Source organism: Lipophrys pholis (assembly GCF_963383615.2).
Source record: "Lipophrys pholis genome assembly, chromosome: 3".
Lineage (NCBI taxonomy): Eukaryota > Metazoa > Chordata > Actinopteri > Blenniiformes > Blenniidae > Lipophrys > Lipophrys pholis.
In genome coordinates, this window is record NC_137627.1 from 28,612,628 (window position 1) to 28,636,774 (window position 24,147).

General features: G+C 40.8%; 1 protein-coding gene across 3 annotated transcripts in view; it reads left to right on the top strand.

Annotated features, from left to right (window-relative positions):
• Nucleotides 1-11,897, top strand: part of ngef (neuronal guanine nucleotide exchange factor) — a 36,818-nt gene extending 24,921 nt beyond the window's left edge. For 2 of the 3 annotated variants that reach the window (XM_080460367.1, XM_080460365.1), the window contains 5 exons: nt 2,489-2,646; nt 6,650-6,808; nt 8,228-8,307; nt 8,953-9,057; nt 9,170-11,897. In XM_080460367.1, coding sequence (XP_080316493.1) covers nt 2,489-2,646; nt 6,650-6,808; nt 8,228-8,307; nt 8,953-9,057; nt 9,170-9,429 — 762 coding nt within the window. In that variant the 3' untranslated portion in view covers nt 9,430-11,897. The remainder of the gene's footprint in view (nt 1-2,488; nt 2,647-6,649; nt 6,809-8,227; nt 8,308-8,952; nt 9,058-9,169) is intronic. The other variant, XM_080460366.1, reaches the window with a different exon arrangement.
• Nucleotides 11,898-24,147: the final 12,250 nt, after the last annotated feature.

The following is a 24,147-nucleotide window of genomic DNA, read 5'->3' on the forward strand; positions in this document are numbered from 1 at the left end:
GAAGGTGCCTGGAAAATTGTGACGTGTGTGGTTTTCTGACAAGAGGACGTAACATTTGTGGGTGATTTGGGATGCCAAATACCAAAAGCGCAAAATAAAGTTGAACCAATGGAAAGAATCAGAGTGTGTGAGAGGTATTACGTACTCTTAAATGCTTGACATGAAGATTCTTAATTGCTTGCTTAGTGTGTTTCTTTTATTTCTTTGTAAAGCACTGTGAATTGCCTTGGTGTTTGAATGGTGCTCTATAAATAAATTTACCTTACCGTATTTTCACGACCAAAAGGCGCACCGTACTAAAAGGCGCAGTCTCAGTTATGTGTGCCATTACTGCATTTAACACACACATAAGGCGCACCTGCTCATAGGGCGCGGGTTCCATGCCCACACTTCCCCCTTTAACGTTCTCATGGTGTCCGCATTACAACAACACACGCACACAAGCATACAAGTGTGCGTATTTAAAAATAGAGCGGGAGCAAAACTGAGTTTGGTTGTGCTTTATTTAAGTATTGATTACAAAGTACTAACATTTTTTTTACCTGTAATCGTCATCAATCAAACCCATCGAACTCCTCATCCTCTGTTTCTGAATTGAACAGCTGCGCTAAATCTCCATCAAACATACCAGGTTCCTGTTCTTCACTGTCAGAGTCACTTTCCGTGCCGTGCGGCTCCTTGGAAATGATGCCGGCTTTTGCGAAAGCTCGAACAACAGTGCCAGCAGACACGCTAGCCCAAGCATCTACAATCCATTTGCAAATTGTGGCGTAACTCGCCCGGCGCTGCCTTCCACTCTTAGTGAAACTGTGGTCTCCATCGGTCATCCATCGCTCCCACGCCGCTCGCAGCCTTACTTTGAACGGCCGGTTCACACCGATGTCCAGCGGAAATGTTCAATTTTCATTTCTTCTGCTAGCGTTACTGCTTTTAGTCGAATGGTGACCGTCGAAACGCTTCTCCCACTCGTTCTTTGTGCGATGATCCACTGCTCGAGTATTTCCTCCAACTCGGGCCACCTCGCCTTATGTCCGCGGAAACTCAGCTGCGTCTTCTTCACCTGTCGGAGCTCGTTTTCCAGCTTCCTCCACTTGCGAACCATCGATTCATTAATCTTAAATTCTCTCGCGGCTGCTCGATTTCCATGTTCCTCCGCGTAGCTGATGGCCTTCAGTTTAAACTGTGCTTCATAAGCGTGTCTCTTCTCCATTTTCAGGGTTGTTAAAACAACGATGTTCTGCATAACGCACATACCCGTTCATTTATATACAATCCACGCCCACACTTCCCCCTTTAACGTTCTCATGGTGTTCACTACTACGTCCGCTTTACAACAACAACACACACATAGGGCGCACTGCACCATAGGGCGCGCCGCACATTTTGAAGAAAATCTAAGACTTTTATGTGCGCCTTATAGTCGTGAAAATACGGTACATTGTTGCGAAGTTCCACTGTTGCAAGTATGGCAAGTACTCTCAACTGTGGTATGAAGATGGTTTTATGAAGTTGAACAAATTTTGATTATCAAATAGACAACACTTTACTGACACTGAAAATGTTGTCAAAGACACAGTCAGCATTTTTTATTATACTCGTGAGTCACTTTACTGAACGGTGACTCACGAATCATCACGTTCATTAACTCGTTCACTGAGTCATTCTTGCTCCAGCCGTCCAGCTGCAGAGAGGAAAACAAAAACGTCACTGTGGTGCTGCTGCTACTCGAACTGCACCTGCACGTTACTCACTTTAGTCCCCCTGTGGGAAAAGCAGCTGCATTGCTATTGCTCATAGCAGCTAAAAGCAGCTATTAGCACTATTAGCTGCTAGTGCTAATAGCTGCTACTGGCTCCTTGTAATCTAAAGTGACAGGCAAAGCATGTAACAATATATAGCGAAATGGAAATTTGTAACAATTATTTTTGATCTGGATTACCACCAACATTTAATGGGTTCGACCTTTGATCAAAATGCACCTGTGTACCAGTTTTCATGAAGATTAGCTCATTAGTTTTTGAGATATCTTGTTAACAGACAGACAGACAAACAGATAAATGTTTGTCTGTGATAACAGCTCTCTTTCACCCTTGGCTCAGAGATGATGAGTACCGGTTTGGATTGTTTTCATGTAGCTTTATCTTTGACATGAGCAGTGCAATCACTGATTTGTGTTTGTAACTTCTTTCAACAATTTTATTTTTTATATTTATTTGAAAAAAAATATATGTAACCACCCTCCTGTCAACTTCTGGAAACTAATTCTCTTGAACTCCATCAACAAAGTCCCATTGAGGCTTTTGAATATTTGGGAGGTGTAGTTTTCTTTGACCAAGCAAATTTCCACATTAAGGTGTTTCAATTTCAGAAAAAAAACATTTTACTGAATTCTAATATGGTAAAACATGACTAAAAAGCATGGTTTAGCACTGGAAATTGAAAACATAGTAAGCTTCATCCCCCTCCCCCCTTTTAACTCTCCATGCAGTCTGTGCCCATCATTTCCCACTCCCGCTGGTTGCTGAAGAAAGGAGAAGTGCAGGTGATGACAGGACCTAAAAGCACAAGGACCATGCGGAGCCGCAAGCTCTACCAGCCATTCTACCTGTTCCTCTTCAACAATCTACTGCTGGTCACAAAGCGCAGGCAAGCAATCCGTCATTTTCATGATTGTGAATCCTTATCTTGTCCTCTGTCTCTTTTCACTCAGTGGCCGCTTTATTTGGTTCACCTCACAGCATCTAAGCCGGTGCATTACAATTCTACCATGGCCCCAGTTTTGTGACTCTTAAAAGTTATGTGAAGAGTTTATCTCACCGCAAGAACCAAACCTGTTGTGTCTATCCAGCCAACCTATTACAAGCAGCACAGACGTACTACTCACAAATAAACATTCTTTTTTACCCAAATCCAACAAACAGTCAAAAATTTGCAGAATACAGAAGTACAGAATACAATACAATACAATACAATACAATACAATACAATACAATACAATAGCCAGCTCAGTTGGTAGAGCATGAGACTCATAACCTCAAGGTAGTGGGTTCGTGTCCCACACCGGGCGCCACCTTCCCATGGGCTCACCACCCGCAGGAAAGGTTCTTAATCGGTGCAATGTGATCTTGGTGACAGTGCTCAGACTGCCACCCCGGTGACCCAGAAACGGATAAGCGGGAGAAAATGGATGGATGGTGAATAGAATAGAATAGAATAGAAAAGATCATCATCATTTATGAATGCTGGGGGGATTCTTAATAGTGTTGCTCAACATAGTGGGCAAACATAGAATAGAATATCAAATATGTAAAAACATTATATACATAAGTACATAAATACAAGAACAGCTGGACAACTAAAATGAATTACCAAGAAAAGATATAAAGGTTGATGTCCAGATGTAAGATCTCTGTGACTATGTAGTTGATTTCAATGGATCTGTAATGAGTCTTGTATATGAAAGTGATGCTGTGGACTGGGACATGTGGAGGGCTGAAAGACTGTTCAGAATGTTCCTCAGTTTGGACCTCAAAAAATAGAACAGACTGAACACAGGCAGTATTTTTGCTGCTCAAGCCAGTTTAAGTAGCGGCAACTCCATTTCACTGCACAGTTTAAGGTAGCAAGCCTCCAGACTATGTGCGATTGTTGTCGGTTTTAGTACTAATTGTGTACTAACTGTGCGCCACACCAAAGAAACACTTTTAAGTGTAAATTCAAAGGTTATTATAGCATTATTTTACCAGTCAAGCCCACTCAAGATGAAACTGGACTGTATATGGCTTCTGAAGTAAAATTTTATTTATTTTGTTGTTATTCATGTATATATATTGTATACATCTTTATATTGGTTCAGTTATGTGCTTTTAACTACGTGTGTTTCTTCCATAACATATTTTTTGGTGTTTTGTTTGTTCAATATCAGCTGGTCCCACAACTTATCACGTGACAATGTAGTATTTGTTAGTCCACAACGGAATATTTAGTAGTCCACAATGCATTAGAATGCATCATTTAAGCCCACCCCAAACTCGGGAAAGCCTGAACCCCCTGCTGAAAATAATCTGGGAGGAAACACTGGATTGTTTATATGCATTTTATGTCAGGGTCTGAGGACAAACCAAAAGCAGACTCGCACAATGCACAGGCGTTTGCATCCATCCATTTTCTTCCGCTTATCCGTTTCCGGGTTGCCAGTCTGAGCACTGTCACCCAGATCACTTTGCACCTGATTAAGAACCTTCCTGTGGGTGGCGCCCGGTGTGGGACACGAACCCACTATCCTGAGATTGTGAGTCTCATGCTCTACCAACTGAGCTCAGACGTTTGCAGGTTTATGTAAACAATCAAGGCAGACAAGATTACTATCGGCATTCAAAAAGGCAGTCCAAGTCCAGGCAGGTTTCAGTACACGGGGAAATCCAAAACACGAAGAAGAACATGAGGAAAGGACTGGGGTCATGAAGCTGAAACAACAATGACGATCGAGCACAGAGACATGAAGGAGCGGTCTTTAAATAGATGAGGAGAGGAACTTCACAGGTGAGACAAATCAGGCTGATTACACAAGCACACACAGGAAGGGCAAGTGACAGAGACGCAGACAGACGGTGGATTACACATCACAACAGGAAGTGAACACAGAGTGCGAGACACGGACTTGATGAGCACACACAAAGACACAGACACAGACAATTACATCAAAAAAGTTGCACTTTTGACAATATATCTGATGTCTGCAGTCATTTTTTAGTGCATTGACAAGAAAATAGAAAAAAATCAAAAATCGAATCGAAACTCAAATTATATTTTTTAAATCGTAGATTTTTTTTTCGAGGCCAAATCACCCAGCCCTAGATCCATCCACTTGCATCCAGTCAGGTTGTCAGCAATCCAGGACAGGAGGTGGACAATATCCACCTGCATCAATGTCGGTTTTTCACAAAGCACGGCCGGTCTGATGTTGTTGAGAACACCGGAGAAGTAGAGAACATGATTTTCACAGTGCTGGCCGGCCTGTCCAGGTGAGGCTTGACAAGGGGCCAGAGTTAATCCAGGATGAGTCTCTCCAGGGTCATCAGCGCCACCGGTCTGCAGTCCTTAGATCCACAGGGAGGTGTTTTTGTCATCATGATGCAGGATGTCTTCCACAGCATAAGGACCCTCTGGAGACTCAGGCTCATATTGAAGACACGCTGAAGGACTCCGCATGGCTGGGGTGTGCAGGTCTTTAGGACCATGGGACTAACAGTGGTTGTGCAGTGGAGTGACCTTCTGAACAACATCTGGACATTCTTACATTATTGAATGCAGCACTCTGCAGCTCTTTATGGAATTGACTTTGTGGTTAGTACAGAAAAAAATTCTGATGAGCTTGAAGACTGGCAGACCTCTCGTTCAGTTGGGGCCCCACAGGCAGAAATGTGGTCCTGTGGAAATAAATGCACACAGAACTGTGGCATCCTCAATTTCTAAGGTGACACAGCGCCCTCTTACTAAGGTGTAAGCACTCATTAGGTCCAGAGGAAGTCCTGCTACCAACGACTGAAAGGGAAAAGGCACACTCAGCAGAGGACACCTGCCTGTCCCTTGTTCTTACATTTTTGGTTAAGTAATGAATGTTTTCATTTCATCCATTACAGGATAATGTGAAGCTGAACCACTTTTTGTTGATTTTATGATGAAAGAAATCAGGTGCAGTTGAGACTATTAAACAGCTCATCCCTGTGATTTCATCCAGGCAAAATGCCTGGTTGTAGTCAAACAGATTCCAGTTGTTGGATCTTTATGTAATGCAGCAAGCTAGCAACCTTATTGATCCAAAAATAGCCTTGAATCAAAGTCACACGGTGAGAGTCAGTTTATGAACACATGCAGGTTAAAGGCTGCAGCAATCCTGTGTTTTGTGAAATGAAAGGCTTATGTCCATGTGTGAAGTGAGAAGCTTTGATAGATAAGTTGTTAGATTGCACTTTTTTACCTTTCAAACATTTCTAAGTTGTTTGTAAAAAAAAAAAAAAAAGAAGTAAAAAGTAGATTCAATGTTTTAGCAAACATTTTCAGAATGTAGCTAAATCTCTTGTACTACAAGAGGGACAAATTTAAATCCTTCCAATTTACTGGTCCACCATAAATGAGAATAAGTGAGGGTTTGTGTGTTATCAATTGTGTTTGATACCTCTTCTCTCCTTTCATGCACCTTGAAAGAATTTAACATGCCAGTTTCCAAACTCATTGGTCAATAGGAAATCTTATCCCCAGGTTAAACCTACAGTTACTTCACGAAGATGAAATAATGCAGGCAAAGCTAAAAGGTCATATCAGCATGTCCATCCCATTTTATTTTACTTCTGATAATGATGAGGAGAAGGGTCCATGTCATAGCACAGTGGTATTTGTTTTTTGTTGTGGCCACACTTCCCCAAATCAACTAACCAAAAAACATTAATTTAGTTGGTCAGTCAGAGTATGTGGTTGATGGTGCAGTTGAGCTGTTGTGCATCTTGTACATAGGTGATTTCGAACAAAACATATGACGGCTTGAAAGGTTTACCAAATAATTTGTAAACTGAGTGTATGCTCACATACACACAATACACACATTTTTTGTGTCCTGAAAGGAGTTTTAAATGTGCCAACTTGCTGTTAGTGGGGAGAAGTTCCAGGTTCTTGATTCCTGCACAAGGGCAATGCTGAGGACCGAAGACCTTGAAGACCAGGGTCAAGTGCTGGCCCATGTCTTTAATCTGAAGCTGCTGGAAAACCAAGAGGAACGTCAGGTCAACTACATGCTCAAGGCCTCCAGTATGTAAGTAACTGCAGCAGAAATTGTTCGGGATTTCATTAGGTTTACTTTCAAACTCTCAGCACAAATAGTTACCTCTAATTAAAACAATATATCAATTCCATTAGCTCATTCGCTGCATTTAACCACATTTATTTAATTCAATACAAACAAAACCTGAACAGAAACAGCTGTTTAAGTATTTCACAAGTTGAAAGGTAATACATTAGCTTGACAGAGAGGCTTGTACTTGATTCGAAGAAGAAGAAGAAGAAGAAGAAGAAGAAGAAGAAGAAGAAGAAGAAGAAGAAGAAGAAGAAGAAGAAGAAGAAGAAGAAGAAGAAGAAGAAGAAGAAGAAGAAGAAGAAGAAGAAGAAGAAGAAGAAGAAGAAGAAGAAGAAGAAGAAGAAGAAGAAGAAGAAGAAGAAGAAGAAGAAGAAATTTGGTCTCTGTATTTAGAATTAGAATGTCTTTATTGTCATTGTAACACAGGTACAACAAAATAGTTGTGGCAGTCGTTGCGAAGAGCGCACCCACCCCACCCAGGGAGGCAGCATTGCGGTGCCCCTTGCAGATGAAAAAAAGAGTAAAACGGTAGGAAAGGAGTCGGGGAAAAAAAGCAGGTCCCAAACTATGCTCCTTACGAAAGGGCACATTGTGGGATTAGGAAAAAAACTCCTCGGCACATTGAGCACAATACAACACAATGAACCAATTAGCCCACCCTGGGAAACAGGGACAGCTACTGTGCAGAGGTCAACGGTCTTTCTCAGGAAAACACAACTTGTTAGCGGTGGTATTTGCACCTATGAACTTCTGATCACAAGTTCACTTATTTAACCTCCAGGACACTACTGCCCCAAAACCAAATCATAATGGAAAAAAGAACAGAGATAACAGTGTTTGATAACCTAAAAATGTGAAGTAGGATTGCATCGGAGCCAGATGTGGCCCTTCCTCCCTCGAAATAATCAAAGATAGGCTCTGTGGGTGTGGAGACCACTTCTACGGTTCTAAACACATAACCTTTCCTTTTTCTGTATTGTGCCATCCTATTTCTAGGAGGTGCAGCCACATTAAGAGGCTCCAGGGTTAAAGGTCAGCTCAGGGAGACATAGCAGTGACCCGTCAGCTGTGGAATGCGAACCTGCAAACTCCTAATCCTGTCCTGTTCTCTAACCTAGTGGTGGCCCAGTGGTGGCTCAGATGGCTTAAAACTTGTTATAACAGTGCTTGTTATCCCAGTGCTGTTGAGGTTAAGGTCTATTTACCTTTACTCTGATGTCTATTTTATAACAACTCACCCTTTAGATGTCTGCACTTGTGTAATTATTAGGTCCTTTTTAGTTATTTGAAAATGTTTAACACGTGTTGAACCATATCAGAGAGGTTCTTTTACTGCAGGAGGAGCATTTTTTCTGATCAGTGGCATTTTGTCGACAGGAGTGATAAGCTTCGATGGATATGTGCACTCACTCCTAACCGCCGTACACGCTTCATGTCGACCAGTGCCCACCAAGCAGGTGAGAACTAATATCACTCCAATCCTCTCATGACACTTTTCTTTGCTTGGTTTTCTCTGTTTCTCTGGATCTTCTTCCGTTCAGTGTTCCCTTGCCCTACTTTTCTATTATATTGTAACATTCATGTCCTATGTTTGATTGAACACCAGTGTGTCAGCTCATCCCTGTTATTTTTGCTCTTTTCCAGAACCTTTTCACACATCTCTTCAGTCTTTTTGCTGTTTCTGCCCACACATGTGTGGTGGTTCAGCGTGACTATAGTTGTACATACTATGTGGTTATAGTTGCTATAATGTACATACACAGGGAGAAAACAGGCATGGAGGTCTGGGTGACAGATTAATTGCCCTGCTCTAACTGTATGTCAACACAAATGCAAAGGTTTTTTACGTGGAAGCAGAGAATCTGTTGTTATTCTCATGTGTGCTACTTTACTAAATTCAGCTCAGCTGACAAGTCATTACTTTTTTCAAAAACAGGAACAAAACCATATAGAGGCCCTGTTTCTGTTTTTATCTGTGTCTTTTCAATACTTTGCTGTTTTTTCTTTAGTCTTTTGCTTGCCGTCCTGCCTTTCTGACTTTTCTGCTTCATGCAGTCTTTGCTCACTTAAAGAATGGAGGTGTGACTATGATTATTGCTCAGACTCTCCACAGGTGCAGTGCATTCAGTCATACTCAGCTCAGGAGCCTGATGAACTTTCCACTGAGATGGCGGATGTTATGAACCTTCTTGAGAGAACAAATGATGGTGTGGATTACTACTGCTGTTTATAATTAGAAAACGAAGAAATAAAATAAAGTTTATAGCTGAAATCTTCTGTCCTAAACATTGTTGCCTAATTAGATTTATTGTATCGCAGGCTGGATGATGGGCGAAAGGCTCCATGATGGCGAGAGGGGCTGGTTCCCAAGTCGAGTAATGGAGGAGATTCATAGCAAAGAGGTCCGAGCTCAAAACCTGAGAGAGGCCATCAAGATTCAACTGGCCCAGGATGGCGGAGCAAGTCTGCAAACTGGAACTAGAGTTGGCTTAAGAGGAAGACGCACCCCGAAAGCGTCCAGCCTCTCTGGTACTCGGACAGATCAGATGGGGAACTGGGGTGAAACAGTGAATCAGTAATAACACAGAATGAGTTCACCAAAAGGACAAGTACCCAAATTCATGTGGAATATTATCCAGACAATGTAGTTCTACTTGTTTTCTTTTCACATCACCTAATATTAAACATGCAATATTAATTTTGGTGACCAGCGAAGAATGTCCACACAGAGCAGATTTAAAGGTCTGCTCCAACACTGAGAGTTTACAAGACACATAGCCACATCTGGGTCATCACATTTTCTTTGAAACTGACAGGAGAGTGAGTTCTGTCTGGATTTCAGACCTATTCTACACGTTCTCTTATTGTTTTTAAATTTAAAAAAAATGTTTTCTTCCATTCTCTAGACAAGCATCACTAAAACATACATTAAAAAAGAAACAAAAAAAATTCTTCTCAGGTAAATATACCAAAAAGTGGAATTTTTTTGGGAGGTTTTGGGATTTTACCCAAGAGTTTCTCTTCTTTTTCTGGACAAGAGTAAGTTTAGCCAATGCAGCGATGCTCCAAGCGTTCACACATTAATGCAGTTTGATATTCAGAGCACTGAGGAACACAGTGTCATTTCTCACATCTCCTACCAACACGGTAGTCACTGATTTTACTCAAGATCCAATTGCACATTCAGTTGGAAGGACAACTTTGAAGTGGAAGGAGTTAATACTAAAGAACAGTGATGGTGCAGTGATTACCACTGTTTCTCCTCAGCAAGAAAGTTTCTGCTTTCAAGCTATGAAGCTTTTCTATGTGGAGTTCACATGTTGTCTCTGCCGTGCATTTACTTAGGATACCTGAGGTTTCTAGTACAAATCCAAAGACAGGCTTGTAAGGCTAATTGTTTAGTGTGGATATATGTGATTGTCCATTTCTTTGAATGACAGGGAAAAGAGAAAGCCCTCTGGATGTAGAAGCAGGACAGACTGTCGGTTTGCTTTGTGCGTTTACGGTTTGCTATTGTCATTCAGTTGTCTGCTACTGTCCTCCTGTGCGAGAGGTGAACCCACCTCAACAAGACCACCAGTTTGGCAAGCTCTTCGCAATGCTTTTGTTGCCTTTTTTCAGGTTTGTGTAAATAGATTTTTGATGAAACAGGAGTTGCATGGATGTGATTTTATTCAATGTAGTCAGGAAATCTCAGTTTACTTGTGGTTATGTCTAGGTGTTGCATTTATTTGTTGCTTCTTGCAGGCTGCCATCTCAAAGAAGAAATGTTTGAGCTTTAATCCATTAAGCTTAGTGGGCTTTATCAGACATTGTCTTGTAAAATTGTATTGTAAAACAGAATTATTAAGAATTATTCTTCATCTTTTTAAATACACAATTCTCCTACTGTGTATCTCTCACTGCATGAGTGACACAAGAGGTTAAAGGTTGTTAATACAGATGCTTACTAATTGGATGCTTGCAGGTAGTGACCTTCACCTCCACTTTCCTGCACTTCATTTTAACTTCCTACCGTTCAACCACCTCACTTTTGCTTACAATGAGAGTCATTGTTTATTCTATCTAGTTTACATTATTGTGTATGTTGTGACAAGTCTGATTACAAGTTGAAGATCACTAACATCTTTACACAGAAATATACCATATACTTAATGCTGAATATAAGGATATTGACTTGAGTTAGAAAAACATACTTATACATTAATGTAATGTATGGTAAAGTTGCATGTTGTGGGGGAACAATGCTTCAGAGAGCCCGGTTGATCTGCTCCGTACTTCGTCTGTATGTTCCTGACAGGATACGCAGTGCTGCATGACTCATAGATCATTGGTGTCTGGGTTTCTTATTTTTTTAAATACCTTTAAGTCTTCCAATTTTTGCTTGTTTGCCAACTTAACTCTGCAGCTTTTTTAAGCTTTCCTTCTTTTCCATTTAAAGAACATATTTTCTGCACTAACTCAGTTTGCTGGTCAAACCAAAATATCTATCAGATAATAAGAGTTGAATGTCCTCAAATTGTTTGCTTGAAAAATTTCAGATGTGTTCACAGATTTTTTTTTTTTTAAAGTTGCGAGTGTTCTAATTTAAAGTGAAAATAACTTAAATTAAAAGTAAAGTATTTAATTTAAATAGTTGCTAGGATTAAAGTGGTGACCTCCTGTGTTGTTGATGTGTTAATTTAAAGGTAGATTTGTTTATGGAAAGTGCTCGAGCCCAGCTGTGATGTGCCAGATTAAGTAAAGGCCAAAGGCCATATTTCAACTCAAGTGGTTAGATTTTCTGTTCGGGTTGGAGTCGTCACGTTAATCTATTTCTCTTCAGGACTTTGGCGGGTTGTAAACATGGATGAGCTATGGCTTTTGTGCTGTCATTTTGAACCAGCCCCATTATGCATGTGCTTTTTTCCACCAGAGGACAGGGCGACTCAAATCAAAATATGAATTATATTGATTGGACGTGTGTAAATATAGTATGGTGTTAAATGTACATTTACATGGATGAAGACTGCATTACCTTTGCAGGAGATAAAAACAAATGCTGTATCAACATAAAAAACGAAACAAAACAAAAAAATCACTATTAATAAAAAAAAATAAAAAAAAGTAAATTTTCAACAAGACAAAACTTCAAATTCTGAAGTCTATAATTTGACTCTAAGACACACAAATAGGATGTGTGCAGGACCATGACGTGGCCAGTCAACCTGTATTACTTTAAAAGGACTAATGGTGGTTTAATGAAGTGTTTGTACCATACAGATTTATATTATGTGTCATGCAACCATATGTGCTCAAACATTCACGTAATAATGATAATGCATATTGAAGTAAAACCCCAGCTCAACAGTTGGTACACTGCACAGAATGTATATAAAACAAATTGTAATAATATGGAAACAATATACATGTTATATTTAAATAAAAACAGTACGAAAATATGACATATGTTAAAAGTGAATTTCATTTTATGTGAGTATGGGCCTGCAGAAAAGCTGTGTATTTCTTTTATACAGTTTTGTCTGTGCTTTTAACTTACATTTTAGCATTGAGGGAATTACTGTTATTTTAAGGGTTGTTCACCACAGAACACAATTTTGTCTTAACCTGCATTGCAACCTGAGGTGAGAACATTAAAAGACTGGTTCTCATTACTGGTGATTTTTCACATACAGAAAGTGTTTAGGTGTGTTAAAAGATTGTGAATGGTAATGAAATCTCAAATTCTATACAAGACTGTAGAGAATGTTCAGGCTCAACGGTTCTTTGTTTATATGTAAATATGGCTCAAATTCTTCCTGATCAACTGGATTGTTGGCGTCTTTCTTGCTCTCTCTCTCTCTCTCTCTCTCTCTCTCTCTCTCTCTCTCTCTCTCTCTCTCTCTCTCTCTCTCTCTCTCTCTCTCTCTCTCTCTCTCTCTCTCTCTCTCTCTCTCTCTCTCTATCCCGCCCCTCTCTCTTTTTAACCACTACAAAAATCTCCTACTCTTCTTTCATGACTGCGAGCTTTATTTGAAACATATTACTTGCTACAAATCCAAAATGGGCTTTTTTTAAGAGTATTCATAATTTTTACCATTCAATATGTGTACCTTTTTCACTTAATAAAATCTTTGGACAATGAGTGAAATATTGTTTTCAGTTCTTATTTACATCATCAGGATTGTAAATGTTTTTTGACCGAAGCCCAAGTTGTAACAGCGAACCTGTGCTTACTCAGTTGGCAATAAGGAGGGGAAAACCAAATAATTTTACCTGACACAAATCTTCATATATATAAAGAATATTAAGATATTTTATTAGAAGGTGAACAGTCCTTTTGTCTTCCAGTTGCTATGCAGGTCACTCTGTTCAATAGCAATGGACCTTTCTTGTTTTGTTTTTGCCTTCCAAAATCAGCCTTACTGAGATGTGTGGACAAGTGCTGCGATTGTCTGCATACAACAAACCAAACAAAAAGGCCCAGCTGAGAGTGAGAAAAGTGTTCAAGGAGAATGGCTGTTATACTCTCTGAGTGAACGGGGGGGGGGGGGGTTCAACAGCCTGCAATATTTGTGATCCGTGGATTAAGATAAAATCAACATAATGGAGCTAATTCAATCTGAAAGACATCCCCCCCATCCAATCATCCACCCATGTGGCTGTCAATATCTGTTGCTGATCGTCTCTGCCCCAGCTAATTATCACCCAGGTTCTCTCTCTTAAGCCCTCTTGCTCCTCAGCTGTTCCAGCTGTGCTGCAACTGCACTCGTTGGCAAAGCTCCGACATGTCTAACTTCAACTCTAACGACTCTGTCGGATCCTGGTCTTTTCCCTCCGCGGCCCAAAGCTCACCTGCAATTCACCACGATTGCAGAGCGTCTGCCTCGCTGCCCGTGCTCCCACACCCTCACCACTCGATGTAATGGAATCCAGGGATCCATCCCCGTGGGTCCTCCCACATCCCGCTGTCTGCTTCACGGGCTCTCTTCATCTCAGTTTACGCCTCACTCCAGCCGGGCCTGCAGCTTTCTTTGTGGCCAGCGCCCACCCAGGGCTGTTTCGAGGTAGGACATACACACCCATTCACACTAATATTTCACCAAAGCTGTGCTCCAAGTTTCTCCAGGGCGGTTATATTAATTTAGTCTCCCTCTTCTGCCTTCGCCCGAGGTGACAGGTAGGTCATTCCTTGGACGAGCTCAAGCCTGTTTTCAAGTCCTCTGATCCTCACCGCCAGAAGATCTGTCAATTGACGAGTTTCTCATGGGTTTTAACGTGCTTAGGGACGTACCCTAGTCCGTGCTCTCCGCCCGCAGGCAGTTCGACTTTTTTTCCGATATGATCCGCGCCTCAAATACGGCTGTTCTGTTTCCTATTAAAGGAAAAAACCAGTGTTATGAGTGATCAACACATTAGTTTGCATAGCAGTATAATCCGTTTGTATCTCTTCAGCTCAGAACTGTTAACAACTGTTACATATATGGTAAGAACCATCCGGTGTGTGAGGCAGAACAATTGAACTATTGAGTCTTAGGAATAAGCAGACAACTGACCTTGGTTCACAGGCAGATAACGCCATGCTGAAAAGGGGAGTTAGGGACTCTTAGAGGAAAACCAGCTGGAGAATTTCGTAAATCAAGAAGTCGCTAGTTTAAAGCCGGGAAGATGTAAGGCCTTGTACCATTATAAGATCACAAATCTTCCCGGGACAGAACAATAGAGATGTGTTCAGCTTCGGTAAAAACAACTCTGACATCCACACTATATGTGATGGGAGGGGTAAAAGAAAATGCTTAAAAACCAATGTTTTTGGAGACTCGGGGCGCTTTCACTCTGATGTCTGGTCCTTCCGGACGGTCTGAGGGTTGAGCCCGAGATCTCGCTGTAACCCATGTATTCTGCCTAAAGGTAATTATCAATAAACGTATTGTGAACAACATCTTTCTGTTCCTTCATCAATTTAAAGAACACACTAATGACTGAATTTCCTTCATAGGTCATCCATATAGATATTAAATAAAATAGGAGATAGTGTATATTTCAATCTAGCATTTGTGAGCTTTTATTATCTAATAGCCCCCCTTGTCTAGGTCTGCCTGCCTCTACCCAGAGTCTAAGGGCCTTTCTAGCATCAGCATGTTTCTCAGCCACCAATTCATTCCACCCAGATCTGATGTTGGGTATTTTATATTTACTCTTGTGAAACGGTTCAATGAAGGCATAAAGACATTTCACAAAATCATCCTACATGGCACAAATTCTCAGCATGATGCACAGCCTTGAAGTTCGTATCTGAGCAGATTAGGGCCTCTCTAGGCAATACAATATTTAGAGAGCTGTCTGTTAGCAGAGAATATCCAATCATATCATCATTGCTCAGTCTTGACCAGTCCAGTTTAAGTGACCAGTATTATTTTTTGCCAGCAGGGGGACATTCTCAACATTAAACATAACAGCAATTGGTATGTGATCATATGTGGCAAGTCCATAGCATATCACTATACTTTCCAGTGGGTCATGTGCATCAGCTGTGGTCACAATATGGTCTAGCCAGGCTGTAGTGTGCCATGTTTCACTTACATAGGTAAAACTATTTTCAGGCAACAGAGATGTAGCTAATAGACAGAATACGTTTACAATCATTACATAATTGCACTAGATGTTGTGCAAATAAAGATTTACCATCTGCAATGTCAGCAATAAAATCACCCATGACAGTCACATGAAGGCAATTGTACTCTATACAGGATTGAATGAGAGCTAACCTATATAGAATTTAATCCTAAGATTTACAAGGTGTATAAATATTTATAATAGTAAATTTCTTGTCATTATAAACAAACTGTAGCCCAATTGCCCACTTTCACCATTGGGTCAAATTTAATGTTCCACAATTTGGCCCCGCCACCAGTTATCCTTCCTCCAACCATCCTTGTGCTGATATAAGTAGTGGACCAGCAATATGGAAGTCCTTGTGTTGGGTATTCAATTTGTCCAGATTGTTTGGCCATCCAGGTTTCTTGAAGGCACAAAATGCCACACTCATCATGCAGTGTGTCCACCTCCAAATGTCTCGATCTGTCAGCAGCAGTGTGACCTACTTGTAGACTACGAGTGTTGTATGAGATGATTCGCATTATCGATCCTAATGGCTCCCTGCTGAGCAGTTGGTGGTCACCCCGGTCTCCTCCGCAGATGCAGTGAACCCCCCAGCATGTTGAGAGCTGGAGGCCTCCTTGGGTTTAGACAGGCCTCTGACTGCTCCTCTGGGGCGGTGAGGCTCATAACAGCGTCGGACAAATGGCCCAGCGGGCCAGAGCTGCAGGTCATACAGTTCTACCACATCGTTGCATTCAGTAGTGACACAGGAGTTGAATCTGTTCTGTCGCATACATTTTTCTGCATTTCACTTCCTGACCCAGCTTCTCTTTTAAGTAGTGACAGAGTGTTCGCATCCACATCAAAATCAAACTTAGCAAACACACTCACAATCTTGGTTTTGACACCCAGTGTATTGCTTTATGCTGTGTGCCATCTTCATTTACTCAGACCCAGAAACGTATATACCAATACTCACACATATGAACAAATCTCAAAAGTGTTCCTTTTATTATGACATGAAAAAAAAAAGATTCAAATACACCTTGTGGTTGCGAATACGAAGACTATTCAATTTGGGTATGTAATTTTTTAAGAAGAATCCTGAAAAAGAGGTTGGAAAATATTGGGTGGAACGGGTTGAATTCCAGATTTAAGTTATTGTAATTCTCTGCACATTAACATACACCTACATGGAGAATTTCTTCTTTGACTATCTACCAACTCTAGCGGGGATAAATCCTTTAATCATATAACTGAATCCTGGTGGTGCCACCAGTTACAGCAGCCTGAAAAGTTAATACAACTTCATGACTCAGATAAAATGCCTCAACACATCACTGTCTACACAAGAAGCAAAAACAGTTCCACATTTTGAAAAACAACATAACGTGAAAAACCAGCAGCTCTTCACAGAATCTCATTTGGTGATGATCATGCTATGTTATGAAGTCTCCTGGATTGACTGCTGCTCTGCCAACATGTCTATAAACTTCAGCTAAAGCATTGGATTCCTGGACTCTGCAAACACCTGCAAAAGAAAAACACTGCTGTGAATATGATGAAAACACTGGTATTTCCTGGACAACATGTGCAACCTTTGTATCCATCCACTCAAAGCTTTATGCGTTTTTGTTTGTTTCACTGACTAGAATGCAGGTTTGCCAACTCCAGACTCATGTTAGACTTTCCTTCAGCACTGGAAATGTTCAGTGTACATGTATAAAGAATTCATGAAATATTACAATTACTTGTGAAATATTCAGTTATAAATATTACTTATTTCTTTAATATCAATCAGAATATGACAGAAAACTATAAAACGGCAAAGGCTTCACATTATTTTTTCCACACAAATACATCCTTCAAATATAAATTTTTGCAACATTCTTACTGGGGGAAATCCTCTCTTTCTTAAGATGACCCCCTCTGCAAGTAAAGCCTTCCCTGTCTCATCAAACAAGGAAGACTCATCCAGCTCACACCTGCTTCTTAACTCTGCATACTTCTCTACAAATCTGTGATCGGGGAAAAAAAAAGATTATTTAGTATATCCTCTGTACAAAGTGGATGATACATGATAGCTTCTTATCTGACACACCAAAAACATACCTTTGACATGTAGAAACAAAGTTTGTTTTGGAAAGATCGATAACTCGAGGACCTGTCCCATACTGCTCGTAGAATCTCCTGAAAGTTGGAAGTTACAATGAGTGAAGTCTATGCGAACATCAGAAGCATTCTTTCGACCGGAATAATTTTTTTCTTTGTCACTCAGTTATCTAAGATTAACTGGGGAATTGTCAGAAATTGTCATTTCTTCTTAGCAATTGTATTTGAAAATTACATTTTTTTACATAACTGCATTCATTTTTGCAATTTGAACACACAGAAAATATACACTCCACACAAAAGGTTTTCAAGTGAAATTTGAGGATAAACCTAAAACCCCAACAGTTGCACAACTACTTCTTCTGTAACAAGGAGTTACAAGGAGTAACAATGAGAAAAATTCACAACTGGTGTTTGATCCATGAACATGTCCTTGTTCAAGAAGAATTGGTTATCAAACATGCTGTTCATTTGACATCATGAGACCAAGACAACACCTAACAATTGATCAAAAGCTCCTTGAGCTGGATGATATATGGATATACAGTAAAACCTGTAGGGACGCCCTAATATTCAAGGGCAAGTGTCCCCTGAAGACGGGTCACAAGGACAAATTGTAGGACGAGTTTATATTGAATGAACTAAACACCAAATATGTTATTATTTAAAAGCACATCACTGAACCAATACAAGATGTATACAAAATAATTATTAAATAAGATTTAATTTACTTCAGGGACCACATATAGTCGAGTTTCATCCTGAGTGGACCAGACTGGTAAAATATTGCTATAGTAACTTTTAAATTTACACTTGAAAGCTTTTCCTTGTTGTGGTCACAGTGTCTCTAATGCAATTTTCTATATTTTTACAAGATCAAACAGTTACTGAAAATGACTACAATCTCAACATAAAGTCAATTTTAATGAAACATTCTGGTGTAAAATACAATGAAATGTCAAAAAAAAAACTTGTATAAATCCTTTAAAACCTCCTTGCTTGGTGGGACCAGGTTGGAGCCTCTTGGTCGGTTTTGGCCCACGGACCTTATGTTCTCTGCTGTTAAGTGAAAGTGAAACTTTCGTGTGCGCAAAGTACGCGTGACGTCAAAATTGTTATCCACCCTGTGCGCTAGGCTCTGACCCTATGCGGTCAACCTGTGCGTGCACAGTGCGCATGCGCCAGAGCCTACTGGATGCTTGTGTGAGAAGATCCTCCGTCTCCCTTCTGAACAATCACAATTTAAAACCAAATAAAGAGCCAGAGGCTCAGAACTCCTGAAGTGAAACATAAACTACTTTAGAAAAGGTGGAAAATGCTGGGCAGCAGAAGTGGAGATATTTTTGGGAACGTTATGGAACATGCACTGAAGTGAACCAGGAGTGTAGTATGGAAGCAGCTGTGCGCGCACCCGCAGCCTGAATACAGTTGTCCCTCACTATAACGCAGTTCACCTTTTGCGGCTTTGCAGATTTTTTTTGCGCAATTTTGCTTCTTTTTTTTTTAACAGCGTATGAATGTGCATTGTGTTCTGATTGGCTAAGGGACTGTACAAAATTGTCAATAATTCTCCGTGCTGTGTCTCCCGTAGAGTACAGAATGCATTCGGCTTGCCAAATTTACATCAATGTCTGATCGTTAGCAGTGTGACTCTGTAAGTTGTCTCCCCGACAAACTCCACAATGTCGACGAAACATTCTGCACTGACAAAAGCACCTGCGGTCGCACCAAAAAGGCAGAGGAAGATGCTCACCATCGCAGAAAAAGTTGAACTTCTGGACTTGCTGAAGGAAGGTAAAAGTTACGCGGCTGTAGGGCGCCATTACGGAATAAATGAATCTTCGGTTCGTTACATAAAGGAGGAAAATAACATAAGGACGACAGCAGCAATAAGTTTTAACAAGGATGCAAAAAGGATTGTAACTGTCCTCAACAAGACCATCGTAAGGATGGAGTCTGCTTTAGCCTTGTGAATCAGTGACAGCAGGAAAAAGAACATTACGCTGGATACCAACTATTCTGCCCTCGATACACGTTCAAAGTTTTGTGCAGCTGGACAAATAGACAACACAAATGTAAATCAATGTACTACAAGATGAACTACAATATCACTGTGTAGTTACTTACAAAGATCTGATCAAGTTCTTTAAAGAAAGCCAACTTGTTTTGATTTTCGCGCTTCTGCACAACTGCCTCGTCCCTGAAACCGGTCCGACGAAGAACAATAACTTGAGATCTGCAGGGCGGAACACGAACATCATCCGCACAAAGCTAAAAAGCTTTATGAAACTTTTGCTGACAGCGATGACATTCATGACAGCGAGGAGGAGGAGGATGCGGAGCCCAGGCCATCGACGAGTGCTTCTTACGCAGTACCAAGCCCATTTAATGCTAGCAAGGGCTGGTTTGCCAAATTTCAGAAACGCTTTGGACTAAAAAGTGTATCTCTGCACGGAGAATTTGTTGTTCACAAATGCCTCTGCTCCAGCGGTGTCCGCAGAGGCATACGTGAACAACAAATTTAAAGCGATCATCGAGGAAGGGGGATACAAGCCTGAACAAGTTTTAAATATGGATGAGACAGGCTTATTTTGGAAATGAATGCCCTCTCGCACCTTTGAGTTTAATATGTAAGTCTCTGAACAGTTAAACCAAACCAATGCCCGGGGTAAAACATAGCCCCAACAGAAAAAAATAAAAGACAATTTAGGCCAAAGAACCTTTCTGAACTTATTTTAATTTATATAATTTGTACAATTTTGCCAATGTGCAAATAACGTAAACATACAGCAATTAAACAACAGCATTGATAAAGTGCAATCTTGCAACATAAAAACTAAAGTGTGCATGTTTTGAGGCATTAACAGTATAACATGAAAATGAAAAGTAAAATCAAAATTACAAAACAAAATAAAATAAACAATTCAAATAATGCTTAAGACTTATTTCTGTTGGACCTAGCATTCATTGTTCATCCCCTCCAGACAAAAGGGGGGCAAGAGGGACGTTTTTCCTTGAACAAAGAAACATGTGGTCACCACTGGAAAAAAAAAAAAAAATCGCCATTGGTCACATGTAGTGTTTTCATCAACGATGATGAAATTATTTTGTCCACGCCCCTTTTTTTCATGACGATAACGAGACGGTGACGAGCTAAACACGTCTCTTTTATGACTAAAACATGACGATATACATGTGTGAGTTTTCGTTGACAAGACGAGATGGGACTAAAACCTTAGTGCGTGGCCTGTCAGATGTTCAAAGTGCATGACATTTCCTCCTATTGTGTGTGAAATCTGTCTGTCAAAAGCCTGCAATGCCACTGCGGATACTTCCTTGTTTGGTCGAGCCCACCACCTAGCAAGGCAGCGCACATTTTCACACCAGTGAGCGTGAATTGAGTTGATTAACCTAAAACCCAAAAGGGTACGTCAGGCATCCTTAACCACGACCTGTGTAGTTTGTGGTGCGACACACAGACACACAGACACACACACACACACACACACACACACACACACACACACACACACACACACACACACACACACACACACACACACACACACACACACACACACACACACACACACACACACACACACACACACACACACACACACACACACACACACACACACACACACACACACACACGATACTATCACGATATTTTGCCCACAATAACTATAATATCCCAATACGGCGATTCTGTGAAAATTGATATATTGTAAGAGATTTCATCTACGATACGATATTTATTAATGATATTTGTGCAAATTAACTTTAAATCATTAAAAACAAAATGAATGCAGATGTTGGGCTGAAGATTCCAGTGAACTCCTCCAGAAGTTTCTCTGACTGAGGAGTTCACGAGCAACAATGAACAGGCCATAAAACAGCAGGGGAGCAAGCCAGAGACCTGAGGAAGTTTTCAACCCCCCAGGTTGATAACCAATGAGGATGGTAGAATCTGATCCGAACACCACAGGGGTCCGAAATTCAAGCTTGGTGAAACTTTTCCTACCAACTCTCTCTGCTTCTCAATCCGACCTCCGAGAGACGCACATGTCTCTGCCTCAGGATGGTATAAGAAAGCACCCAACTAGGAACAAAAGAAACACCAATTCCAGCCCGCTGGACGAGCAGGACCCAGTTTGGACAACTTCTTCCGTTTCCTCTATTTTTCCTTTTTTGGGGGGTTCTGGAGACCAGAGCCAGCGTCTCCTCTCCAAATCATCTGCCCTACTGTCCACTCCTGCAGCTGAAGCCAGGCCTCTGAATTCAGCGTCCTGAATTCAGACCCAGTAACAACCAGTTACCACAGCCTCACAGAACCAACAGCACCAGAGAGCTTTTGTCTGGGCCGAATAGGTATAATGATGTTCTGTTGAAAATGCAATGTGTTTCAATGTGCCGCTCAGAAGGCCGCAGCATCTCATATGTTTGTGTACGCGTGTTCACGCGCACCAACCAATTCCGGGAATCGGGTTTTCCAACTCAGAACCAGAGGTCCAAGTGAGCTCCAGTCCACTGGAAGTTCTGGGTGGAGGAACCAGGGTTCAGAACCGAGCACCGCCAGAATTCTCTGTCTTTCTCTCTCATTCACCCCTCTCCTTCTACTAATCCTGATCTGCCTGTGATCCCCCGCAGCTACGCGCCCCCCCTTACCCGATCAGATAAGGTCACAGACACACAACTGCATGTAACAACCAACTGTTATCTGCTGCAAGAGCACATCTGCCTCGATCACAAGAGTTCTAACTGCAGGTCCCGACCTCCACTTAGGACTACGGCGCTTAGAACCGGGCCAACGGAACCGCCCGTTCTCTACGCCCTCAGTAGACTGCCTCGCTCCGAGACCGCCCTCGTGCTTGGGTGCTCGACGGACATCTTGTTTATCTGGCCGCTAAGCAACCGCAGTGTCCCCAGAAAGAGCGAGTCAAACGCCTCTAGTGGTCGCGTGGGTCATCGCAATCCCTCTTGACGTCCACCTGGTGGACGCATCAAGCCATTGCGCTCTCCCTCTGCGCGCCACCGCACGCCCCTAGTGGTCGTCACGATCACCACACTGACCCTCCAACGTCTGCCTCCACCTAGTGGACGTTCGAGGTCATTACACCCTCACCACTCCAGAACACACACACACACACACACACACACACACACACACACACACACACACACACACACACACACACACACACACACACACACACACACACACACACACACACACACACACACACACACACACACACACACACACACACACACACACACACACACACACACACACACACACACACACACACACACACACACACACACACACACACACACACACACTCTTTGTACATAGTGTTTGCTGTTTAATAGATTCGATCTCCATGTTAGATGTCGTTTGATATATTTGAATGTGTTGATTTATGAGATGATTTCAGAGTTATTTATGAATTAATACATTTTTATTAATAAACGCCTGTTAGCTCAATTGAACGCTTCTTGGTGATTATCGTGTATTTATTATGGACAATTCACTGGTTTGTAACAGTCTGTGCTCGGATCTCACACCTTCCATTCTATTTAAGATTGTTATATTTTATGCAGAAATATTAACTAACTTAAATAAACTTTTTACAAACGAGAATGATATTTTGGTATTAGCTATTTCCAGTTTATCTGGTGGTGCCCCAATTTATTATTAATACATAAATAACAAATTTATGCAAATCAATAAAACATTTTATTAATAAATTATTTTTGATAATTTATTCTTTTTTTTTTTAAAGTAATTACTCAATTACTTTAGGAGTTCTTAATGAGTAAATGACCGTTTACTTTCATTAAAAATAAAAAAAATTCATAAATTACTTCCAGTGATTTATTACTTTCAGTAGTCTATTACTTCCAGTAATTTAATGCTAATAAGCAACCATAAATCCCAAATGTAAATACTCATTTCAGTGCTAGTATTAAACTTTTCTGTAAACATATACACATATCAGTGCTGCTTAACAAGCAGAATGAACTTGTTCTGTGAAAACTGGAAAATGTCACTGCATATGAAAAATTAACAGTTCAGTCATTATAATATAAACAACTGGGTGGTCTATGAAAACCTGGGCACACATTTTAACTTATACTTAGCACCATGTGTAAAGTTCAACTTAAACCTGCACTGCAGACTGCACATTTCAGTGCTAATTTTAATATTAATTTGTTCTTTGTAAACTAGAAAACCTGGGAACATTTAACTTGTGTTTAGTACTCGTGTAAAAAGGAAAACAACAAATCTATATTTGGCGCCAGTGTATTAACGTACAGCAAGACATAATTTTCCGATATATCGTAGTATCGATATTTTGACACATCACATATATATATATGTCTATATATATATATATATATTAGTGGTGTCCTACTTTTAATTGTTTTGTATTCACCTTTTGATCTTTGCAGGAGGTGTACTTCATTACTGAGAGTAATTGTATCCTCTGTTCATTGTTTTTTCCCTCATTCAGATCCCAGAGACCAGACCTAAAGAGAAACCTGGTGGTCCAAAGAACGACAAGGCACGTGGATTGGACGTACTGGTCTCCCTA